Source organism: Nothoprocta perdicaria, unplaced genomic scaffold, assembly GCF_003342845.1.
Source record: "Nothoprocta perdicaria isolate Ctin4 unplaced genomic scaffold, notPer1 scaffold_105, whole genome shotgun sequence".
NCBI classification, from domain to species: Eukaryota; Metazoa; Chordata; class Aves; order Tinamiformes; family Tinamidae; genus Nothoprocta; species Nothoprocta perdicaria.
Window position 1 is genome coordinate 1,579,686 of NW_020454150.1, and position 20,615 is coordinate 1,600,300.

The 20,615-nt window shown below is 35.9% G+C and overlaps 1 protein-coding gene across 1 annotated transcript in view; it reads right to left on the reverse strand.

Moving 5' to 3' along the window:
- Nucleotides 1-20,615, reverse strand: part of ADK (adenosine kinase) — a 231,582-nt gene that overhangs the window by 175,015 nt on the left and 35,952 nt on the right. Inside the window, exon 3 of the mRNA XM_026044165.1 lies at nucleotides 4,885-4,963. Within this exon, the coding sequence (XP_025899950.1) occupies nucleotides 4,885-4,963 (79 nt within the window). The remainder of the gene's footprint in view (nucleotides 1-4,884; nucleotides 4,964-20,615) is intronic.

Sequence of the window (20,615 nt, forward strand, 5' to 3'; positions counted from 1 at the left end):
GTTTTACAATTCTTTCAAGGATGAATGAGACAGAATAGAGCTCTCCATAATGACTAGATTAGATTCACAGCATAGCAGGGCTGTTAAATGAAATATGAAAATAAGCTAGAAATAGCAGAAACCAAGAGGAACTACTCTGAGCATGAAGCATGTGCCATTCTTTACTCTTACTTTCAGAAGAACAAAAAGGAATACATGCCACATTTGTGGACAAGGATGTGCTGTTATTTAAGACTCAAGTTATAAAATGCCATTAGGTTACACTTGCAAGCTAAGAGCGACACTCAAGTTAGATGAAGCTTCAGAGACTGGACTTGTAAACCCAGCAAACAAATAATTAACAATAATATAAAGCATGCAAATACAGTCTGGTCAGTAATACATTCCTTGTCTGCACATGCAAACTATCTGTTTTAGATGCTTTGAAATCACTAGCATTACTACTAAAAAAAATCAAAAAAGTGAATTAATAAAGAAAAAAACCACCAACACTTCCCCCTCCCACCTTCCTTCCAGATCAGTCCCTGTGACTAGACAGGCACATAGGCTTAATTAAAATTACACAAAGAGGCTTAGGAACAGTAAAATATTGTATTCACAAATCTGAATTTAGTTTGTTGGCAGAACTCTAAAACATTACATTATTTATGAACTGTATGCTGTTACATGTATGCATATTTTATAGATTTAATATAATGGATCCAATCATTTGGAGGGATTGTAAGAGCTCAGATTAAAGCAAGATGTCACATATCATACTAGATATAAAGCAAAAATTTAATGAGACAAGTAAAGGTCAGAGGAGCAGCCTGTTGCAATTTCAACTCGAGACCCCCACTTCTCCCTGTTCATGAGCCTGCATCGTAACTTCAACTTTAAAAACAAAGTAAAACAATATATGTCTACGAAAGGATAATACAACACCAAGATAATCAAGCAGGAAAGTTRTTTTCTAAAATAGAAACTAATGTTTAAGTTATAGCAATTCAGTTTCTCTTTCTACTACTCATTTTTCCAATGCATCATTAAGCAATTCTTAGCAATTGATGTCTGATAAATTGAAGTTGTCTGATCCAGCAAAGTAGAAAATTATTGAAACCCCTTCATCAGTGAATTAAGCTCTTCAGCAGCTAAATTCCTTAAACAAGAGAGATAAAAAGGGCACAAATAAACAGTCTTAAAAATACAAATTTTAGAAATAAAATGGAAAACAAGTCCTTCATACATGAAAAATTCACATATTTATAAATCGGCACATCTTTAGATGAAAATCCTCTAGCACTAACCTTCCCACCCTCTGTCCATTCTTTTTAGCCTGCCTCTCTCTYGACTCTTTTCTTTCCATTCAATACTGAAGACTAAGAGGAAAAAACATTTACTTCAACTAGGCTTTTCCTTAAGGCCTTAGGAGTACCCAGAGTGATCTGGTTACCCATCTTTTCTTTTCCAGCATAATTGGTTTTCACCCAAGAAAGACAAAAGTGGAAAAAGAAAAGCAGATTAGTAAATGCCTAACAAGGATGGACTGTGAAACACACAGCATCAGAGCAGAACTGTGATTTTTATTCTGCTTTTCTTCTTCAGGCAATACCCTTTTTCTCCTTCCAGAGGAGTAATTTCCTGTTCTTTGGTACAAATTATTTCWTTCCCCCAAGCGCCCTCTATACAGGCTCTTTTCTGTCTCTGTCTTCCTCACTTCTTTCTGTCACTATTTCATCATATAAATTAATATTTCCAAGACCTAATTCACTGTTAGTTTAAGCTCATTAAAGAAAGGCTAAACTGCAATCTCACTTCTTTTATCTTCTCCTTCTACCTCATGTTACTGTCATTTCTAGAAATAAGTCACTCACTTTTGTTCCCTCCTCCTTCCCAACGTGAGGTAGGTCAAGCCACAATCATTTCAAGACTCTTTCTCACTCTTTTCAAGATCAGCATATGCTTGGAAGACGTGAGCATAAACATCCTAGTCTCACTGGCTTTAGTGAGTGCTCCTTTGTTACCTCTGTATTGTTCTTGGTACTCCTCTTCACCTTTTTCAGATATTTCAAAGAATATATTACAGTTCTTTAAATACACTTAGGAAAAACAGTAGAGCAGGTTATTTTAGGATTACTGATACTTTATCACTTGTAATCTTCCACTCTCTTAATTTCCAACTCAGTCGTGTTCTAGAATTCTCCTAATTCCCCCATAAAGGGCCCTTTGGTCTCGGCTTTGCGATTCCAGCCCGCCTGCAGGCGCAGCTCCCCGCTGCAATGTGCTGTGCACTCGGCTGCTCTTCTACTGCAAAACAAAYCTGCAAGATTCTCCTTAGCACCTTACCCGTCAAACTTTTACTTCAAAGGCTGTACTTTAAAACCTTTCTTTTCCATTAACACTGCTGAAATAAGTCTAATTAATTCTACTTTTCATAACCTAACTGTGCTTCTGGTTAATACTTTGTACCCTAAAATCTTCATTTCCACTACAGTTAATGCTGGTTTAAACTTTTAGTTCCAAAACACGACTTAAGTTTCATTTTCTTCTGTTTTCTTTCAACTCACAGCTTCTTTCTATTGCTTCTTTCTTATTATCTCGATTTTCTCAGGCATGATAAATAACATATTTCTAAGACTTTTCATTTATCTTAACAAAAAAAATTGGTTTATCTGTTTATAGGAATGCAGATATAGTCTTTGTTGAGTAGATCTCACCACCTTTACAGACAGAACAGTTACACATTGAAAGAAATATCTTAAAATACATGAGAACATGTGACAGGGATAAGAATCACCACATACCATCCAAGCATGCTTATTAGTTTCATTTTTCCATTTTTAACAGGGAAAATACTCAACATTCTACCACTCCTTCTGCCTTTGCAGATTTGTGTTTCAGCAGTGTTACTGTTTTCTTTCCACTCACTGAAAACTAAGATGATAATATTGTTGAAAAATATTCTTTTAGATTTTCTAGTTATTCTAGGCTTATTTGAAGATTTACAGAATTTCCTTTTCTTTTTCTCTCATGTCCCTCTTAAAGTCTCTTATTGATATTATGCTATTCATAGAAAACCGTTTGAAGTTTCAGTCCTGCTTGAAACCCTGCTTGAAACAAAACCTCAGCCACTGCAACCTTTCTGGAGATAAATTCAATTCCATATGTCAACTAGAGCCCAGTGAGGCTCCCAGCCCAGAGCCAAAGCAAATGAACAAGTTTAAAATCGTATCAGTGTAAGAAAGGAGCATTGATAAAGAAGACTCTGCACTTCATGGCATTAAATTTGCTCCCTTTCATTCACTCATATGTATGCCCTGTGCAGTCCATAGTCTTCTTATTTACTAACCYCTTGACCACTAAATTAAGAGACATCCAAGTACTGGAAATATAGTTACCTAATCAACTGCTTGAAGTTACAGAGGTTGTTTCAAGATGGGGTGGACATAAAATCCCAGGATCTTAGAACTCCCAAAGTTTACTCCCAAGTTTAGCAACTCATATAGATTACGAAAGGCCCTTGCTTCTGTACCTCTGAAATCTAGAGGCAGAAAGAAAAGAGCATCATGACTCTGAACTAATAAACAGCTGCAGAACTCTAAATATTTGACCTCCAAGCAACCACCAGGAATGCAAACAACAGCCTTCCACCACAGCACCATGCCCACAAGTCAAGCACTGGTGATTCCAACACAGAATAAATACAATGTAAATACAGAGTAAATACAATGGCTTGCTTTCCAGCTTACCTGAAGAGTGTTTGGGGTTTTTTTTGCCTTTTTAGAAAGTTTGTTTTAATTACTGGAACCAAAAACCATACGTATTATAAATATATACATACACAGGCATAAATATATATATGCACACCTGTATATATTGACTACATTCAAATAATGCTCCCGTTCAGAGTTAGAATGTCATGTAAAATAAAACATGTAATTCTAGTTTCTCTCCATTTTGAGATATTGTATCAAAAATATTCCCTTTGAATTAGGAGTTAAGAAATATGCCTAACAGTATAAAAAGTAGCCATCTTTTCTTATGGAATCACAGGGAAGACATTTAAACGGCTCTGCTGTTTAGCTCATGGCCTCCCTGTCCTACACTCATCTCCATCCCAGCCATAAACAACATGACTCATCTTTAGTAGCTTGAATTCAGCTCTGAGACACTAGATGTAGCAACTCTTTTGTATAAAGAATGAGTTATTATTACTATAATGGGGGGGGAAAAAACATTGTTAAATTATAACTTAATTTCTTCCAAATGTTCATTTAATGAAATCTGGCAATGAGTAATAATTATATAGTGAGTCTGGAAGCTAATAAGTCAGCATCATTAAGCAAAGGTTATAAATACAGTTACAGTTTTTACATTTTTAAATGTAAGATTTATATAGCTATCACACCATCTAAAAATATATACCCAAGAATATATGTCAGTAGTGTGACAAAATGCCCATTTTAGTTATACATATATATTAAAAAGTRAATACACTTTGAATTCATTTTATTACTGTTCTCCATCATATTCACAGCCAGGAAAAGAAAAAATATCCTTCTATTAAGAAGAGTTTTACAGTTTCACGAACAAACTTCAAGTTGCTGCAGGATAAATGCAGTTAGAATCACAGAGCAATGTGATCCCTCGCTGCAAATATGGGCACCGTGCTTCCCTCAGCTCCCTCCGCTGCAGCCCTTTGAGCATATCTAGTTCCATCTGCCTTAGAACTCATTAAAATAGAAATCACGTTAAGAGAATAAAAATCAAAAACAAACATCTTGTGGACAGCAAAATTGCAAGTACCCATAAAGAAACACACCAAGCCATACAGAGYATCAAGCTGATTCAGAGTCAACACTTTGAGTATCTTGTAGCAATAACTACTTTTAAGGAAGAACAAACCTGGGCCACTTTAACGGAATTTTGAGTCGAGCCACCAGCATGATATTCTACTTTGAACTTTTTCACAAGTTCTTCAAATCTGTTAAAACAAAAGAAAAAGTGGGAAATGAAGAAAAAAGTTAAATTCTGCATTTTTTTCTCCAAAAGAAGATACCAAAATTAGATGACATCATGTTATTTGCAAACAGGAAATTTATATATGTTAYATGATGCAATAACAATTCAAATACATGTTATCCAAAACTTGATTGCAGTTAACTATTAGATAAATAAAAACCGTCTTGTAAATAAAAATACATAAACAAAGAAATTCAGATATTCACCTCACCCAAGTAAGTCTAGAAACAGAACGTAAAGTTCAGTGAGAAGACAGAGGTGACCCGGAACACATTTCCAAATTAACTAAACTCAAGCAATTATGCTATGTTGTAAGTTGACACATGAAATACTGCACTGTGACAAATGACCAACTTTTATGGCCAAATCTATTCATAATGTGAGAAGGCACAGAAAAGAGACTATCTGTGGATAAGCTTTCAAATCTTTCCTCTTGCTCTGTAAACATATTCCTTAAGCTGTTCCCGAAACATTTATTTCACTTTGTGAAATCTCTTTCGAAGTCTATGACAAAAACAGTAACRGTATATTTTCAGAGAAAACATCAGCTTTTATTTTAGAAGACACAGTGATGAGCTTAATGACCTTTATTTAAGTGGTTTGATGTTTATTCAGCTATCAGTAAAATACGAAAACGAACTTGTCAAAGAAAAGACAGACAGACAAAGCACTACCAGGTAACTTTTTCATTGCAGAAAGGTCACAATAGGGTCGGTGAAAAAGTCAAAGCAACAGTTTAATTAGGTACGGACTTAGAAAAGGGCCAAAAAAACAAGAAAAAAGAAAAAGAAAAAGAAAAAGAAAAAGCCTAAAGAAAAAGCTAAGAAGTAACAGTGATCCCGTTTTAAGTGATTTACAAAAATACAGTTGAACTCCATTTCCATTTAGGGTTTTTAGTTGAGGCTTCTTAAGGGACTGGTTTGTTCCACAGGAATGTCATTTGGAAACTTAATTGAAAAAACATTCGCCGCAGGATACCATTGCTCTATTAGCAAATGGGGGTCTCGAGCAGCCGTCTTTTCCTCCATCATTAGTAAATACTGGCTAGATTTGTGACATCCTAAACAAGCTGTCCCCATTAGCAGGTGGGCTCCACAAGGGCCGTTATTAAAACCTTTCATTAATTCCTCCCCCTTCCCCCAACACAGGCACCTCAGTGATTCAACAGCCACTTCCCTCTTGCTTCTGCTCAACGTTCTGAAGATATCCAGTAATATTATCAAGAAAGTTTTAGTGATTTGCTATAGTACCCTAAAACTGATACTCTTAAATGAAGAAAAACAGCCTCAGAATTTAACACAAGGTCTCACAGGACAATATAAGTTTTTAAATATTACCTCTGTGTCTCATATGGTGCAAAGTTTCAAAGATTTTAGGTTCACATATCCGAAAACGTTTACCTCAATTTTATCCTCTCTCACCTCTAAGTATGAGCATGGTACTTCCACAGTTTCAAGGGCAAAGGCTAAATACTTAAGTCTTTGAATTTTAGCTTGGCAGCTAGCTCATCTGAAGTGGGATGAGGGAAGGAGCAAATCATCTGCAGAACCATGAAGTCCTAAAGGTCTCTCTTCCAAATGACTCATACACATGTATTGAAAATGTATTGGAAAGAAGTTTAGGACAATTTATGGATACTAACTGTTACCATATATATTAAAGGACAAATACTTAACAAATATTTCAAGGATCTATCTTCATATTTGGGGTGAACCTTTAGGGTTAAGAAAACCCAGACTGAGTTGCACAAGAGACTGACAGAATCACAGATTATATTCCTCCTTGTCTATGACACATTTCAGATTTCTGCCCAGAGCATCTTAACAACTTTTTACCTAGTCACAGGCTACAGAAAAAGAAAGCAAGTGAAGCTTCAGTCCGTACGAGGCAGTTGTGGAAACTGCAGGGAGACGGTGCTCAAACACGGCACCACATCATTAAGTTTTAAACTCATTTCAGAAATAAGCGAGTTAGAAAGGCYATAGGGCTAACAAGAGAGCTTCCAGACTTGGAAGGAAGTACTTGTGCAGGCAAGCTCAAAGGCTTACTGTATAAATTCACCGGCACATTTGGGGTTTAAAATGACCTCAAGGTCAATCTTAATTAATAGCATAGATTTGTCTTTAAAGTCTATTAATTCTAGATTTTCACCGTTAGCAATGAGGCTTGCTCATTTAGACAAATCTGTTTTGTTTCAACATACTTTAATGTCTTCAAGTTAGAAATTTTCTAAAACAGACTGACACATCTATTTCTGATAAAGGGGAGAAAAATGAACTGTATCTGCTCGTTCTGCTATGTAAACAATGGCTTTGGGGACAGATTTGTCACAGAGTGACTTGCTTATTTAAAAAGTTTGGATTTCAATACTTTTTTAACAGTAAGGGCATTTTCAATTCTACAGTTCTTTCCTTTTAAAATGTTTGAGTAATGACTGCTTGCCCTAGCAAACCACCGATGGGCAGGCTGTTAGAAAGAACCAAGCACTAAATTACTGCATATGCTTTTCACAGCTATCCACACTACTAATTATCCACCAATTCCATGTCAAGCAATTGAAACCCCAAATCATAGCAAGTAGCTGAGAAAGGGGAGAAAAAAAACAGCAACAAGTCTCATTGCAAATGCTTCTCAGGCAAAGACATAGAAAATCATCATGAACCAATTACTATTTTGGCAATATTTCTCCAGCTGACATTTTTTTAATCATTTTGAGTATACCGCTCACAAAATTATTATGTTTTTTGGTTTTGTTTCATATATCAACGAGCATATTTCTTGCTATTTTAATTCATTTACCTGGAAGCATATAGTGTTTCAATTGCTGGTATTATTTAGTGGCATGTTATACTTTGCATTAGCACGCAGTACTAGATGACATACTTTGTCATCTGCATTCTACATATACTTCTTCTTGTAGTCGAACTTAAAAAGACCAAACACATGAAAAGCTGTTAGCTAAACTTAGAAATACCTAACTAGAACTAGAAGCAATGCCTTAAAAGAACTATTCTTTAAATCAAGATTTCAAAGTGACAGATGATATAGCCAAAAAAAAAAGTCTACAAATTATTCTACAATTATTTAGTGGAATAAGACAAACAAACCTACGGCCTGCCTATCAGTATTTCAAATTGAACATTAAAAGCCCTAACTAATTTCTTTGGATCGAGACAGTCACTCGACACCTCTAAGGGGCTGTTACATAAAATATTATGGAGTTCATACAAATGCAAGGAAAGCAATATTGCTGACCATTTGCCACATCGTATCCAAAGGAGAATATAAATTGTGCTGCTTAATCCACAAGAGTCTAATAACTATGTTGCTTTGTAATATAACCACAAAATTAAGAATTTTTTTTTCTTGTCTTAAGGAATTGAACATCGATGGACATTTTTCAAAGCGTCAGTAGAAGGAACAGGAAAACTGCCTGTCATTGCCCAGCCCACACAGAAGAGATTGTCCCATTCCAGCATCTCCTCAGAAACATGTGATAAACTCTTATAAAGCTCCCCATTTTCAAGGGGCAAGTTCAACTGCACAAACTGCTCCAAGGCCAGTGAATACCAAGCAGAGCTCCCGCATGCGCTCTGGGAATGGGCTGTTATCACACTCGGGATAATTCAAGAAAATTAGAACCTTATGAGCTAGGCTGAATAATATGGGTACAGGTCTGGCAATTGATGGTCTTACTAAATATTTCTTAAGGCCTTTCTATACCTGAGAACCATGACCCTTCTGTTGACCTAGCAACATATCATTACCCTAAATAACAGAATAATAAATCCCCCCATCAGCACRATACAGAGGAGCCACTATTTTGGGTACCATGAATTTGTAGCCCACATTACAGCATATTTTAACACAAGCGAGGCTGCATGTGGCGAGGCAGGAGCATACATTCTCAGATGGGAAACTGCTCATGTTATTGAGCAGTGTGAAACTGCTCCATAACCCAAGGCTCCTCCGCAGCCTAAGCACTGACACTCCTCTCCTGGAGCAGGGCCCTCCTCTGGGAACTTGCTTCACACTCAAAGTCTGAGGCTTTGCAAACAGGGACTACCTCCTTGTCCTCTGCTACACAGCACCAAAGAGTCACATTTGGCTCATCATGGTTACAATACCAAACTGACAATTAAAATAAGCAGATAAAGTTCTCCKTAGGGCTAAATCCAGACAACATAAGAAACAGGAGACCAGTCAGAGAAATCAAGTAATTCTGTTAAGTCCTTGGACACAAATTATATTTGACTACACACACACACACAGCCAAATAACACCCCAYTCCACACTGGACAAAATTCCCAAAACTCAAAAAAAGCTCTTTTTTCAAGAATAAAATGGCCTCACAGTATCAAAATCTAACACTGTCATATATAGACTGCACCAGGAGAAAACACTTCTGATACTGAAGTCAGAAGCTACTTATCTGCAAGAAATAAAGAAAAAATCTCTTCTTTTTCAGCAGGGTGTGTTGCCCTGGATATCTTCTGATATATCTGCTTATTACTGAAGATCCACTCAATAGCACACATCAGCAGGGAGCTACGCTTTAAAAATCAGCTGTCAAAAACAGCTAGCGAGCAAGGGGAAAAAAAAGTGCCCTTTTTGCTTCTGTATGCTGGATAATGACAGCCTGAGCTTAAGACAAAAATCTGGTTATTTTGTATAATAATAATACTACAGTGTTTCCAGTGGATTATGCACTTCGGTTTGCTAGTACGAAAACCTTCAGTAAGTAGGAATATAGCTTAAATACTCAAAAAATGTTTCAAGTTGCAGGCATAAAGCTGCAATTGCTTTGGAGGTGAGCTGGGAATGGGAAGGCAGGTTTTATGGAAACTTCCAGAGGGAAAAGTTCACAAGGACTGGATGCACTTTCAAGATAYTAGATTAATTTTAATTAAATTTTAATTAAAGAATTGTAATTAAAGGCAATTCTGACCCGCTTCCCAGACACTCATTTCTAGTTGCAAGAAGAGGTCATATTAAGATAGGGCTTTAAGTCACATGCTTGGCTAGGAGGAGAACTGGTCTAATATACTGACAAATTGATGTTTGATCCTTCTAATTGCATTTCTTCAAAAAAATCCACTTAAATCTTCAAGTTAAGTAACCTGTGCCATGCCTATGAGGTCACTCTGTAAATTAAAGGCAAATCATGTGAGAACGCAAATATTTTATACAACCTGCTTTAATAACACATACGAAAATCTCAGCAAAACTACATAAAAAGTATCAAATTTTACCTCCAACTTTTAAAGAAAGCACTCCAGGAATAAATCAACACAACAGGGAAATAAGGGTAGCCACGTGACCCGAGGGCCTGGCAGAAGTAGTGGGGCTGCTGCCTGSCACCTTGGTGGGTGCCTCCGAGCCGGGCCTGGGGCAGGCGCCACAACCCACCCGGCCCAGCGCCAGGAGGGAAGCTGAAGGCCTCGCAAGTTCCGTCCTAAGTAAAATACTAACTGCACTTCAAAAAAAAAGATCTAGTCTCAGGAGATTCAAGCATTCCTTTATCTAAAATACAACTGATATTTAGAGGGAARTTAAGGGGAAATACCATTTCAAGATGTGGTGAAAAAGAAAAGCAATTCATACTTTTAACTCTAAAGAACATTATTCATTTCTTGTTCTAATTTGTATAACTCAATGCTCAAAGCTCAAATCCTGAATAGGACAGTTAGATATATGAATTATTCCATCCTTAGTCTTTTGACATATAACCAGTTAAGGCTGAGACGCAGATGTAATTGGTTGCTCTTGCTTCAAACTCTGTCTCACAGAGGAAAAGCGTTGCCTTTGAGAAATGAGGTACAGCCACCAAGGTACATGAGAAAACTTTTTAACAGCTGCCTGGCAATGATTGACTCTACTACCCAGAGCTAGTTCTCCTCCTTATTAGCTTGGCACAGAATTAAAGTGTTTGGAAATGGACAGGGGAGTAGAGGGGAAGAATAAAAAAAGGCTAGAAAAAAATGTTTGGAGACAGGTTAGCACTGTGTACAACTAACACAACAGAAATCTAAATGTGTTAGAAATATGATTGCTACAATTAGRAATAGGAGATTAGCATATTTTCTCCTCTTTTTTGATGAAGTTCAGAAAACAGTGACTCTCCATTGGAAGCACTTACTACTGCAAGCCAGAATTGCACATAAAGTATTTTCCTAATCACCTCATCCAAACAAACAGCAAATGAAAAAAGCCAGTAATTCCAACCAGGTTAGGATTATGAGTACCAAATGTTAATATATGAAAGAAGAAAAAAAAATGCATAGGCAAATTGCAAGATTCATAGCTTTGAAATATTTTACCACAAATGTTAGCGAGGTTGAAAAAAATGCACTTAAATGTCAGTTTGATAAAAGCCAAAAGAACATTTTCCACATGTGTTTGCATTTAGGCATATTGGAACAAGATGGAAAAAGTAACAGTCATTCAAAAGTAAGGTTAAAACATCAGCTTTTAAGGACTATGATTTAAAGACATTTCTCAAAGTAATTTTTTTTCTTCATTTCTCAGCAGAGTCAGGCAAATTTATGCAAGTGTTCTGTGGAAAAAAACCTCTTATTCCAGATTATCTGGATATTTCCCCTCTCTACATTATCTCAAAAATATACATCATTATACCCAAAAGTGTCAGCCACCATGAAGCAAGTTTTATTGTTGATACTGTGAAAGGCTGAAGGAAAATGAAGAGTTAAGAAGAAAAATTACACCTCTAAATTATTAAAAGATTATGTTTCTAATTCYGTTAGGCACACCACAACCACATACACACACAGACTGTATTTGCACACAAACCCTAAAAAGCATCCAGCATACATGATCACTGCAAATCACAACCTCTTCTTTACAGTTCCCTTTCCTCTATTCAACTTCTAGTCAAAAAAAATTTTTTTTCATCTGAAGAAAAAGAATCCAAAATTTTAATCAGGGGTTTCCTGACAATTCAAGTAACTCACTAGAAGCTTATCTTATTTTTTCCCCCTTCTTCCATTGTTTGGAAGATATTTCGGAAGATCAGCCARACCCCAAAGATCTTCCCAATACCTCTACAGATTTCCAAAGTATCATTAAAAACACGGCAGGCAGAAACACTCCTTGTCCTTACATGTAAGCAGGAAGGATCAAAGGAACATACCATTACTTGTTTACTTACTGTAAAAAGCATGAMAAGAACATAGTCTTTCTAACCAGGACCTATTTGTAAATTTTCCATGTCCAAATTTCCTTGCTAAGCATCCAATGAAAAGAMAAGCTGTTTTTCCAATTAGATAGTAGTATGCTTTGTATGCAATCTTAACATCAATAACTTTGTCCTACAAGACCCAGAACGACATGTTATACTGAATGCTTTTGGAAATAAGATTAGATTTACAAAATTAAAAACAAATTAAAGATCATAATCCTAATTATGCAATGATCATTTGAGACTGCATTAGAGGCTTCCCACTTGGCACAGCAGACCAGGTGTTAACTGTCCTAGTTCTTCAGCGAATGCTAATTGAAGCTGTGGGTTCACAAGCATAAACTTACACCAGAAACTTACATCAAAGTGAGAATTTGTTTAACTTAATAGAATATTTGCAAGATGTATTTTAATATTGAAAGTATCTAGTCATCATTCAAGAGATCTTACATCTTCTCTTTGCTACAATTCAGGGTATGTAGAGTTGCAGCTCATCATGCTAAGCTACCTTTAATGAGCTGACACAAAGACACTTTCACACTTGGCAGACAATAATATTTTACCTATGAACTGTGCTGTAATGTTGTAATTTTTTCTCTTATCTCTAAATACATCAGAACACTAAAAATCATTACAGTGTTAGTTGCAAAGTTTGGAATCTAATTCRGAGCTGAAAAACATCAAGGAGTTTTGCAGAGACAGAGCTGTTCCACAAAAAAACTATAAGTTAATTGCTTCCAAATATCACTCAGATTAAGAAACAGTTTATCTGAGTATTATTCCTGCCTATCAGCAGCAAGTCCAAAACAGTGATAATAGTTGTAACTGCAATCTATTTAAGTCAACTTGATCTTCTCAGGAATAAAAGTCCAAGTCAATTTAACTGCACTTCTAAAATATATATTTTTATCACTTGCATTTTTTAAGTTATATTAAAACAGGTATCAAGTCAATACTTGGGCTTTAAACCAAGAAAGCATTAGAACTATCTTCAGTACTCCACTAAGAGAGCTATAGGACTCTATTCTAAGCTCTTGCTAACTCAGAGTGAACTGTGATTCTGTGATTCCAAAGCAAACCTGTGAGAACATAGGACATCCAACAGCAAATATGGAGTGAGATTCCTCCTTTCTTTCTTTCCCTTCMCTCTTTTCAATGAAACTTTTCTGTAAATATCCCTCAGCAGAACTACCTACTCATAGTGGGCAAAAGCCCTGGTTTGTTTGACTTCAGCACAGGCAGTATTTATCGTTTCAAGTCCTTACTCTTTGCAGAMTGCCTGACATTTCCTCTTTACAAGTTTTTGCTACATATGTAATCACATGCCCCAGTCTACATTTTTATTGAAAGGCATTGGAAACAAATCAACTGTTTATTACCAACATCTTTGGAATAAAATAATTTTGAATAGGAAGGAATCACAACTGTTTTGGAAGGAGTAACACRAAACTTGTTTGTTTTCACTTTTGGAGAAGACAAAAACTAACCAGTAAAATTTTAATCTTGACTAACTCAGTCTGTTCAGCAGCAGCTAACTGGAAATCACTGAAACATTAGAGCTGGATTGGCTTAAAGCATTTTGTACCATGAAAACAGCTATAGAAAAAAGACAGGTTAAAGTTCAGGTTGAAGAGTCAATTGGTGCTAACAATGCAAAATTATTTCTCTAACTAGAGTTTCTTATGTCTTGATAAATGTTTCACTGATAAGTGAAAAAAAATATTTAAACAGCTACAATAATGAATGGCAAGCAAAAAACTACTAGCTGTAAAGCAAACATCCTCCTGCCTCTAAAACAGAAAGACCTCTTCAGACTTTTTAACAGGTATGTAAATAACCAAGTGTAAGTATAGACTGGAAGTAGTATTAGATGCATCAACGTGACAATCAGATTTAACATGGATAGTATTCCTTAAATCATTTCTTTTACACAAAGGCTTCAAAACTTGAGGGAGACACTCAAGGGCGACAACAGGGCCAGCACACAGAAACAAAGCAAAATTTATTTTAAAYATATTCTTCTGTAATGATCAAAAGAAAGATGCTGAATGAGTCTTAAAAATAATATATTGAATGTTGATAAATTTGAGTTTCCTTCAAGGAGACAATTTATCTGTGACTTTTTATAATACGGCACATGTCCAGAATGCACATATCATATCTCAGCAAATCAACTATGTTCGGAATTAGAAAGTACCTTTTCTTTTTCCCCTTTTTCTAAAAGGCTGTCTAAAATTGGGCTGTCTCCAATTAAGCTTTTCCAGAAAATGTTTTACTCTAACATCATCCACTAGACTCTTTAGTCTTCTAGTACTTGAGATACTCATATATATCTCAATATATTAAGAGTGTGTGCCTATTCTTGCAGGGAACTGATACATCTCTATTTCAACATATTTTCTAGTTGTAGTTTTAGTTACTTGACGGAGTATCTCCTGCAGCGATTAGCCTATTATTATTTGCTATAGACCCTCTCCGAAAGCAAGAGCTGCCCATTTTCTCCAGATGACTCATTAGCAGGCACGACAGAATGAAGTGTTCCAGCCTGAAATGCCAACAGCTAAAAATAACTCATCCCACAGCCTATGACAATTCAGTCCATCTCTGTACTCCATAGGCACCATCTCAGAGGGTCACCTTTTGGCACAAGATTAGCATATGCCATGAACAGGAAAAAAAAAATTGAACAACAACAAAAAAAACCTGCAGGGGAATCATACTGCATAAATCATTTTAAAAAGTAATATTTCAAACAGCACTAAAAGCCTAATTCCACAGCAGAACAATAACCCAGGGACTGAAAGGAAATACCTCAACATTTGACCCAAACATGACAACACCGAGAGGCTCCTTCTGATAAACCAGCCCTTTGGACTCCCCCCGTCTGTAGACACCCTGATATCCAGTGCTACTCTTCATGCTGTTACTAAGCCTGTGGTCAGCTGTTTGACAAAATCACCTCAGTTTGTGCTGAACAACATTCCTAAAAAGCAGCAGTCAGGCTCAGTAGCTGCATGTGAAAGAACATATCTTCTCTCTTATGGAGACTGGAATAAAGGAACTAACCAAACAAAGAACTTACCCTCTGGCCTCCAAAAACTGGGAAAAAAAAAAAAAAAAATCTTTATGTATGCCCCAAAGTACAAGGAAAAAAAAAAAAAGAAACATATTCTTTCTGAAAAATGGGAACCAAGAAGTTACAGATCATCGAAATTTAATTTCTGCTTCTGGAAGACCATCTTGCTGTAAATATTTGTTTTGGGACACAGTAGATAATCAGGTCAAAACAACCAAAATTAGCAGAACCTAAGCAGCTACAACGAATCACTTCACTCAGCTTTCCCAACACAATTAAGCAGCAACTTAAAATATTTAAGATGAAAGGCCAGCAAGGACTAGCACGAAGAACTAAACTGACRCTGAAGAAAGTTAAGGAGCAAGGTCCAAATTAGAACTGAGATTAAGCAGTTGTATTATTGGATGTGGAAAAACATAGTCTCTAGGTAAGAGAAGATTTAAAACATAAAAAGGGCTTAACCACCTGAATCTGCTGCAAGACTGGACTGGAAGAGTTGGGGTAGGGAAAGGCAGAATTTTTCTGGCATTCAGTAATGAAGTAGTTTAACTACTTCAAGGAGCAGTACTTCAACTACTCAGCAACAGCAGTAACAGCGATCCCAACCATCAAGCCCAATTTTGGTAGCATATCTTGAGAGGAAAAGCAGTTTAGTGAGTTGATCAGAATACAAGTAGGGCAAGAGGTATTAACACATGACGCATAAGAAAAAAAAGTGAGGAAACGAAGGTTAGTCAAAAAAAAAAAAAAAATGTCCAGGTACAAGAGGAACAGTCACATAAGGGCTCTCACAGAGAAAGCAAGCTACATTCATATCCCTTGCAGATTGGCCAAAATCAGCTTTACTTAGATTCATATTATACATCACAGAAAGCTAACCACATATAATCAAACATYCTATTTAGCACAGGCAAAATTGCTTGCACTCAGTGGTTCAAAAACAGACAAACCTTTAATATAAATATTCCAGCTACATATACTTATCTTTGTGCTACGGCTTGAGGCTAATACCAGTTCTATGTTTCTGTAATTAGAAGTATGAGACACAACTGAATGACATTTCTAGGTCTCTTACCTCTGGGTCCATCATTCCTTTCACCTCCTACTCCTAATAGTGCAAAAATTCCCAGAAGAAAGAAATCATTATATTAACTGTTCTCATGGTTCTGAAGATCAGTTGAGTACTGGAGCTTGCAGAGCTAATTCTCTCAGACTGAACCCCCCGAAGTTTAGATACGCAATTTGTATTGCTTATTACACAAGCAAATGACAATAATGAAGTCCTTCATAAAGGCTTTTTCTCCAAGAAGTTTTAGCATCTAAAGAGCTACAACAAGTTAGAAAGTTGATACTTTCTTATTTAAATAAAAATGCATGGACATGGCAAAGGAGATTACAGTGCTTGCATTTTTAAAAATCATATTTTACAATTCCACCAAGCCCTGTACTTATTTTTGGATCAGGTAGAAGAAAAGGCAACTTGATTAAGAGTTAAAATGCAAACTTAAGTGAAGAGCCTTCTTATCTACGTGCAATAGATGAAGTTGAGTTTATATAAAAGGTAGTCCACATTTTATAAAACTAAAAGTGAAATACAAAGATAGAAGGATGCATTGAGTAGTGTTATCAAAGCGTAGGTCTAAACTACAGAAGAGATCTCTCGCATCTGAGTTGTTCCACACAAGTCAGTTCTCTCTCTGGTTCCTTTAGCTATGTTTTTATAGAGACTGAAGTGCCAATGATATACAGATGGTGAAAGACTCCTTCATCTCCTGCACAAAAGGCTTTAGGCTGCCCACTTAGCTTAAACAAGACACAAGGCACACCACCACTGGGGGAAGGAAAGCAAAATTTACCGTTTCCAAAGCAGCAAATTTTCAGCAAYTCTGGTTATCACAAACATGTTAGCTCCATCCTGTGGTTCCTTAAAACACTATCTATTAGGAAATGTATAGTAGAAATAAACATTTTTGAAGTCATGGAATTTGACYCTCCAGCTGAAGATTTGAAGAAAATCAGTCAGCAATTCTGCTTCAAAACAGAACCTTTCAAATTAAGTCACAGAAGATAAAAAACAAAAACAAAAAAAAAAAACCACACAGACGTTCAAGAAACCAAACAGCTACAATAAAGTTCCAAGGAAGTCCAAAGCAAGCATGACCACTTTTCCAAGTGATGGAGAGGTGAAGAGGAAAAGGAAGGAAAGTAAATATATCCAAAATAAATAAATGAATAAAATATTGAATTCATGGACAAAACACCTATGTAAGTTGTACAATAAATAAATAAATAAATGGTTCCAAATGGCACTTATGGTTCCAAATAGTATTTGTTGGAAGCGGTGAGAACATACAACAGAAATATAGTGATGCCTGCTGGAATCCTACCAMTGGATTACAAAGATACAGGTCTTGCTGCTAATTACCAATAAAATCAGAAGCTACATATTAAGCAGTGAAACCTTGACTATCTTCCTCTTCATTGCATAGCTTCCCTACACTGCAGGAAATTTCTTTTTCATGATCTTGGATATATGAGAGCATAACAGTAAATATGCACACTTTTTTATATGTAGATATACATAATTTTATATATAAATTAACATACAATACAAAATAAGCTTGAAGAAGTCATACTAAATCTTCAGGACATTAACTTCATCTTAAACTTTCTGATGACATTAGTAGATTTTGAATCTCCTCGTAATAGAACGTAGAAATCAAATTGTGTAGTACTTGGAAACAATTAATAGTTATTTCTAAATTAACAATTAACAAGCATACATATTCACTTCCCGTTGCAAACACAGRAAGTAGCTTCCGATGGCTTCATAACCCAGGAAGGCTTGGCTTCTCCAACGTAGAAAAGAGTGAACCATAAACCATAGATTTTCGCTGAAGTGAAGGGCAAGTGGCTTGAGAGGGTTTTTTTGTTTGTTTTTATTACAACTTCCTCAGGTCTTTATGTAATCACAGGTATCTGCAGTATACCAAGCTGCTCTAGGAGCCATTGCATTTCAAATTGTATCAAGCTATGTTTGCCTTTTTTTTTGTTTTTGTTATACTCTTCACTAATTATATGGTACTAAGAGGAAAAGTATAAAAAGATCAATCCCCAAATCCTTTCTGAGATTARAGGAGCCAAAAAAGAAGACTGGAACAAATGTATTCGCCCTGACTCTCTAGCTAGGAATAACCCATCAGCATTGAGAGAAAATTACATTTTAGACATTAAACATGTTTGAAACATTATTTTCTGCTATAGAGCAGAGACCATATGCAAGTCAGTAGAAATAGAAATTAATCTGATCAAAGAGCAAACTGAACTAAGCAAGTTGTGGTGCTTTTKCTTTTTGCATGCAGCATAATTAGACGAGCGAGAGCACCAAAAATTCTACTAGGTAGATTAAGGCCAACAAATAAAAGCAAGTTTGGATCTATTTCAAGTCCTAAATATTTAAGCTTAAATTCTAAACTGTTTTTTGCAAAAGTCACAACAGAACAAAARTCGACTTTTCATTTTTAATAAATAGCTTGATATTATGATGAACTCTTTAATTTGTTTGCCTGAAAAGGCCCTTTTCCTAGTTTGCAGGAACAAAGCGGCTTTGAATTACAAACAATGCCCTGCAGTCAGTACAACTCATAAGGTATTAATTTACAGTTTCATCTGTGATCAGTTAAACTGTATGCGAAATCTTAAACATCTTTAAAAAACACCGCAAATAGTTCAATAAGATTTTTTTCAACAGCGCTTTAACAAAAACCATATAAGATTAACTTTTATTGTCAAAATAGAACCAAATGCAAGTTGTGTTTAGAGACTGCATTTTAGTAACCAAAATAGAGATGTTATCTTCAATAATATCTAAGGATCGTATTCCGAAATACCAAATTCTAATCTCCAAAAGCCCTTTATTCTCATTTTTAACTCCTAAAGGGTTTAAAAAAGAAAAATCTAACTAAACACTAGGAAAAAAAGGATATACTAGGACAAGTCCTTATGCAGGGGTGCGGGTGTGCGTGTGAGCCTAAATAAAGCAGCACATGGCAGTTAAAATCCAGTGGAAATTCATTAGTCTAGAAGCAGCATACTGTCAGCTTCGGCTCCTACATTCCAGATCTTTTCCTGTGGTTTCAAAGCGACTGTGTTGTGGCTTTGTGCCATGTTCCAAGGCACAACTGCAGTTGCAGAACTTTCTTTTGGAGGGAACAACTTAGTGCCGATATGTCGTTGTGGTCAACTGTGAATACGGCTACTGGGAACATCTGGAGTATTTATCATCCCCTTAAAAATTATATTGCTAATATAGTTTTATTTCTAAAGAGTAACCTTGCATAACTGTAAAATTAAGCTTGCATAACTGTTGAGGACTGTGTGCATTTTACAAAGCTTATTCTTTCATAAAGAATGCATAAAATTGCTTTTCATTCATTTTAAAGGGAGATCATAAGATTAAGCTTTAAATAGGAGTCCATTATGAAGAAACTATGTGACTATAAAAGACCTGAAAATATAAGCAAACTTATCCAAGTCATCACAGTTTACAGGTAACTAACCTTCTAACATTTAGAAGCATTAGTCTGGAAAACACCAAAGTGAGCCATCAGTCCTAAAGGTAATGCAGAAAGACAATAAAGTTTCCACAAGTTTTTTACTTCTCTACAGARCTAGGGGCATATACATGCAAGCTTAAGCCTATTAAGCACAGATTGTGAATTACCTGCTGTATTAGTAGCACATAAACAGGGACTCATCACGTGCTGATTGTCAGTGACTTGCAACGACAGCTGCTGTGGTGCTAGACACAATATTCTCATGCACAAGTTACGTAAGCTGGTGTGTGGGTACGCACACATACACGTGTGTGGGGGTAAATCCTATGTACATAATCATGCATTTTTAAAAGGAACTGAAGCAGCTACCTATATACCATTACAATACATTATCTCCTTAGTAACAAGATATAATAATTTCCTTTTCATTCATGAGGTTTCCTTCYCTCCACTTACAACTCTGTTCTCCTTTCTTAGGAGCAGAGTCAAAATCTTTCACTAAAGCTTAATATGTAACATGTAGCATGAGACAGTTTACAAAACCTTTTAGGCAGTTTACCCTTCCAGATTTGACTGTTGATTACTCAGTTGAGCAATCTTTTCTGGTGTGGAAATACTGGAACTTTGAACAGGATCACTAAGGTCTCAAATTACAGCACAAAGCAAAATCAGTTTGTTGAAAAAGAAAAACAATATATCAAGTGTACAAAACATAGATGTGACACACAAAAATGTTAAAAAAAATCACATTATGATTTAAAAACATCAACCGCTCAAAAGTTAA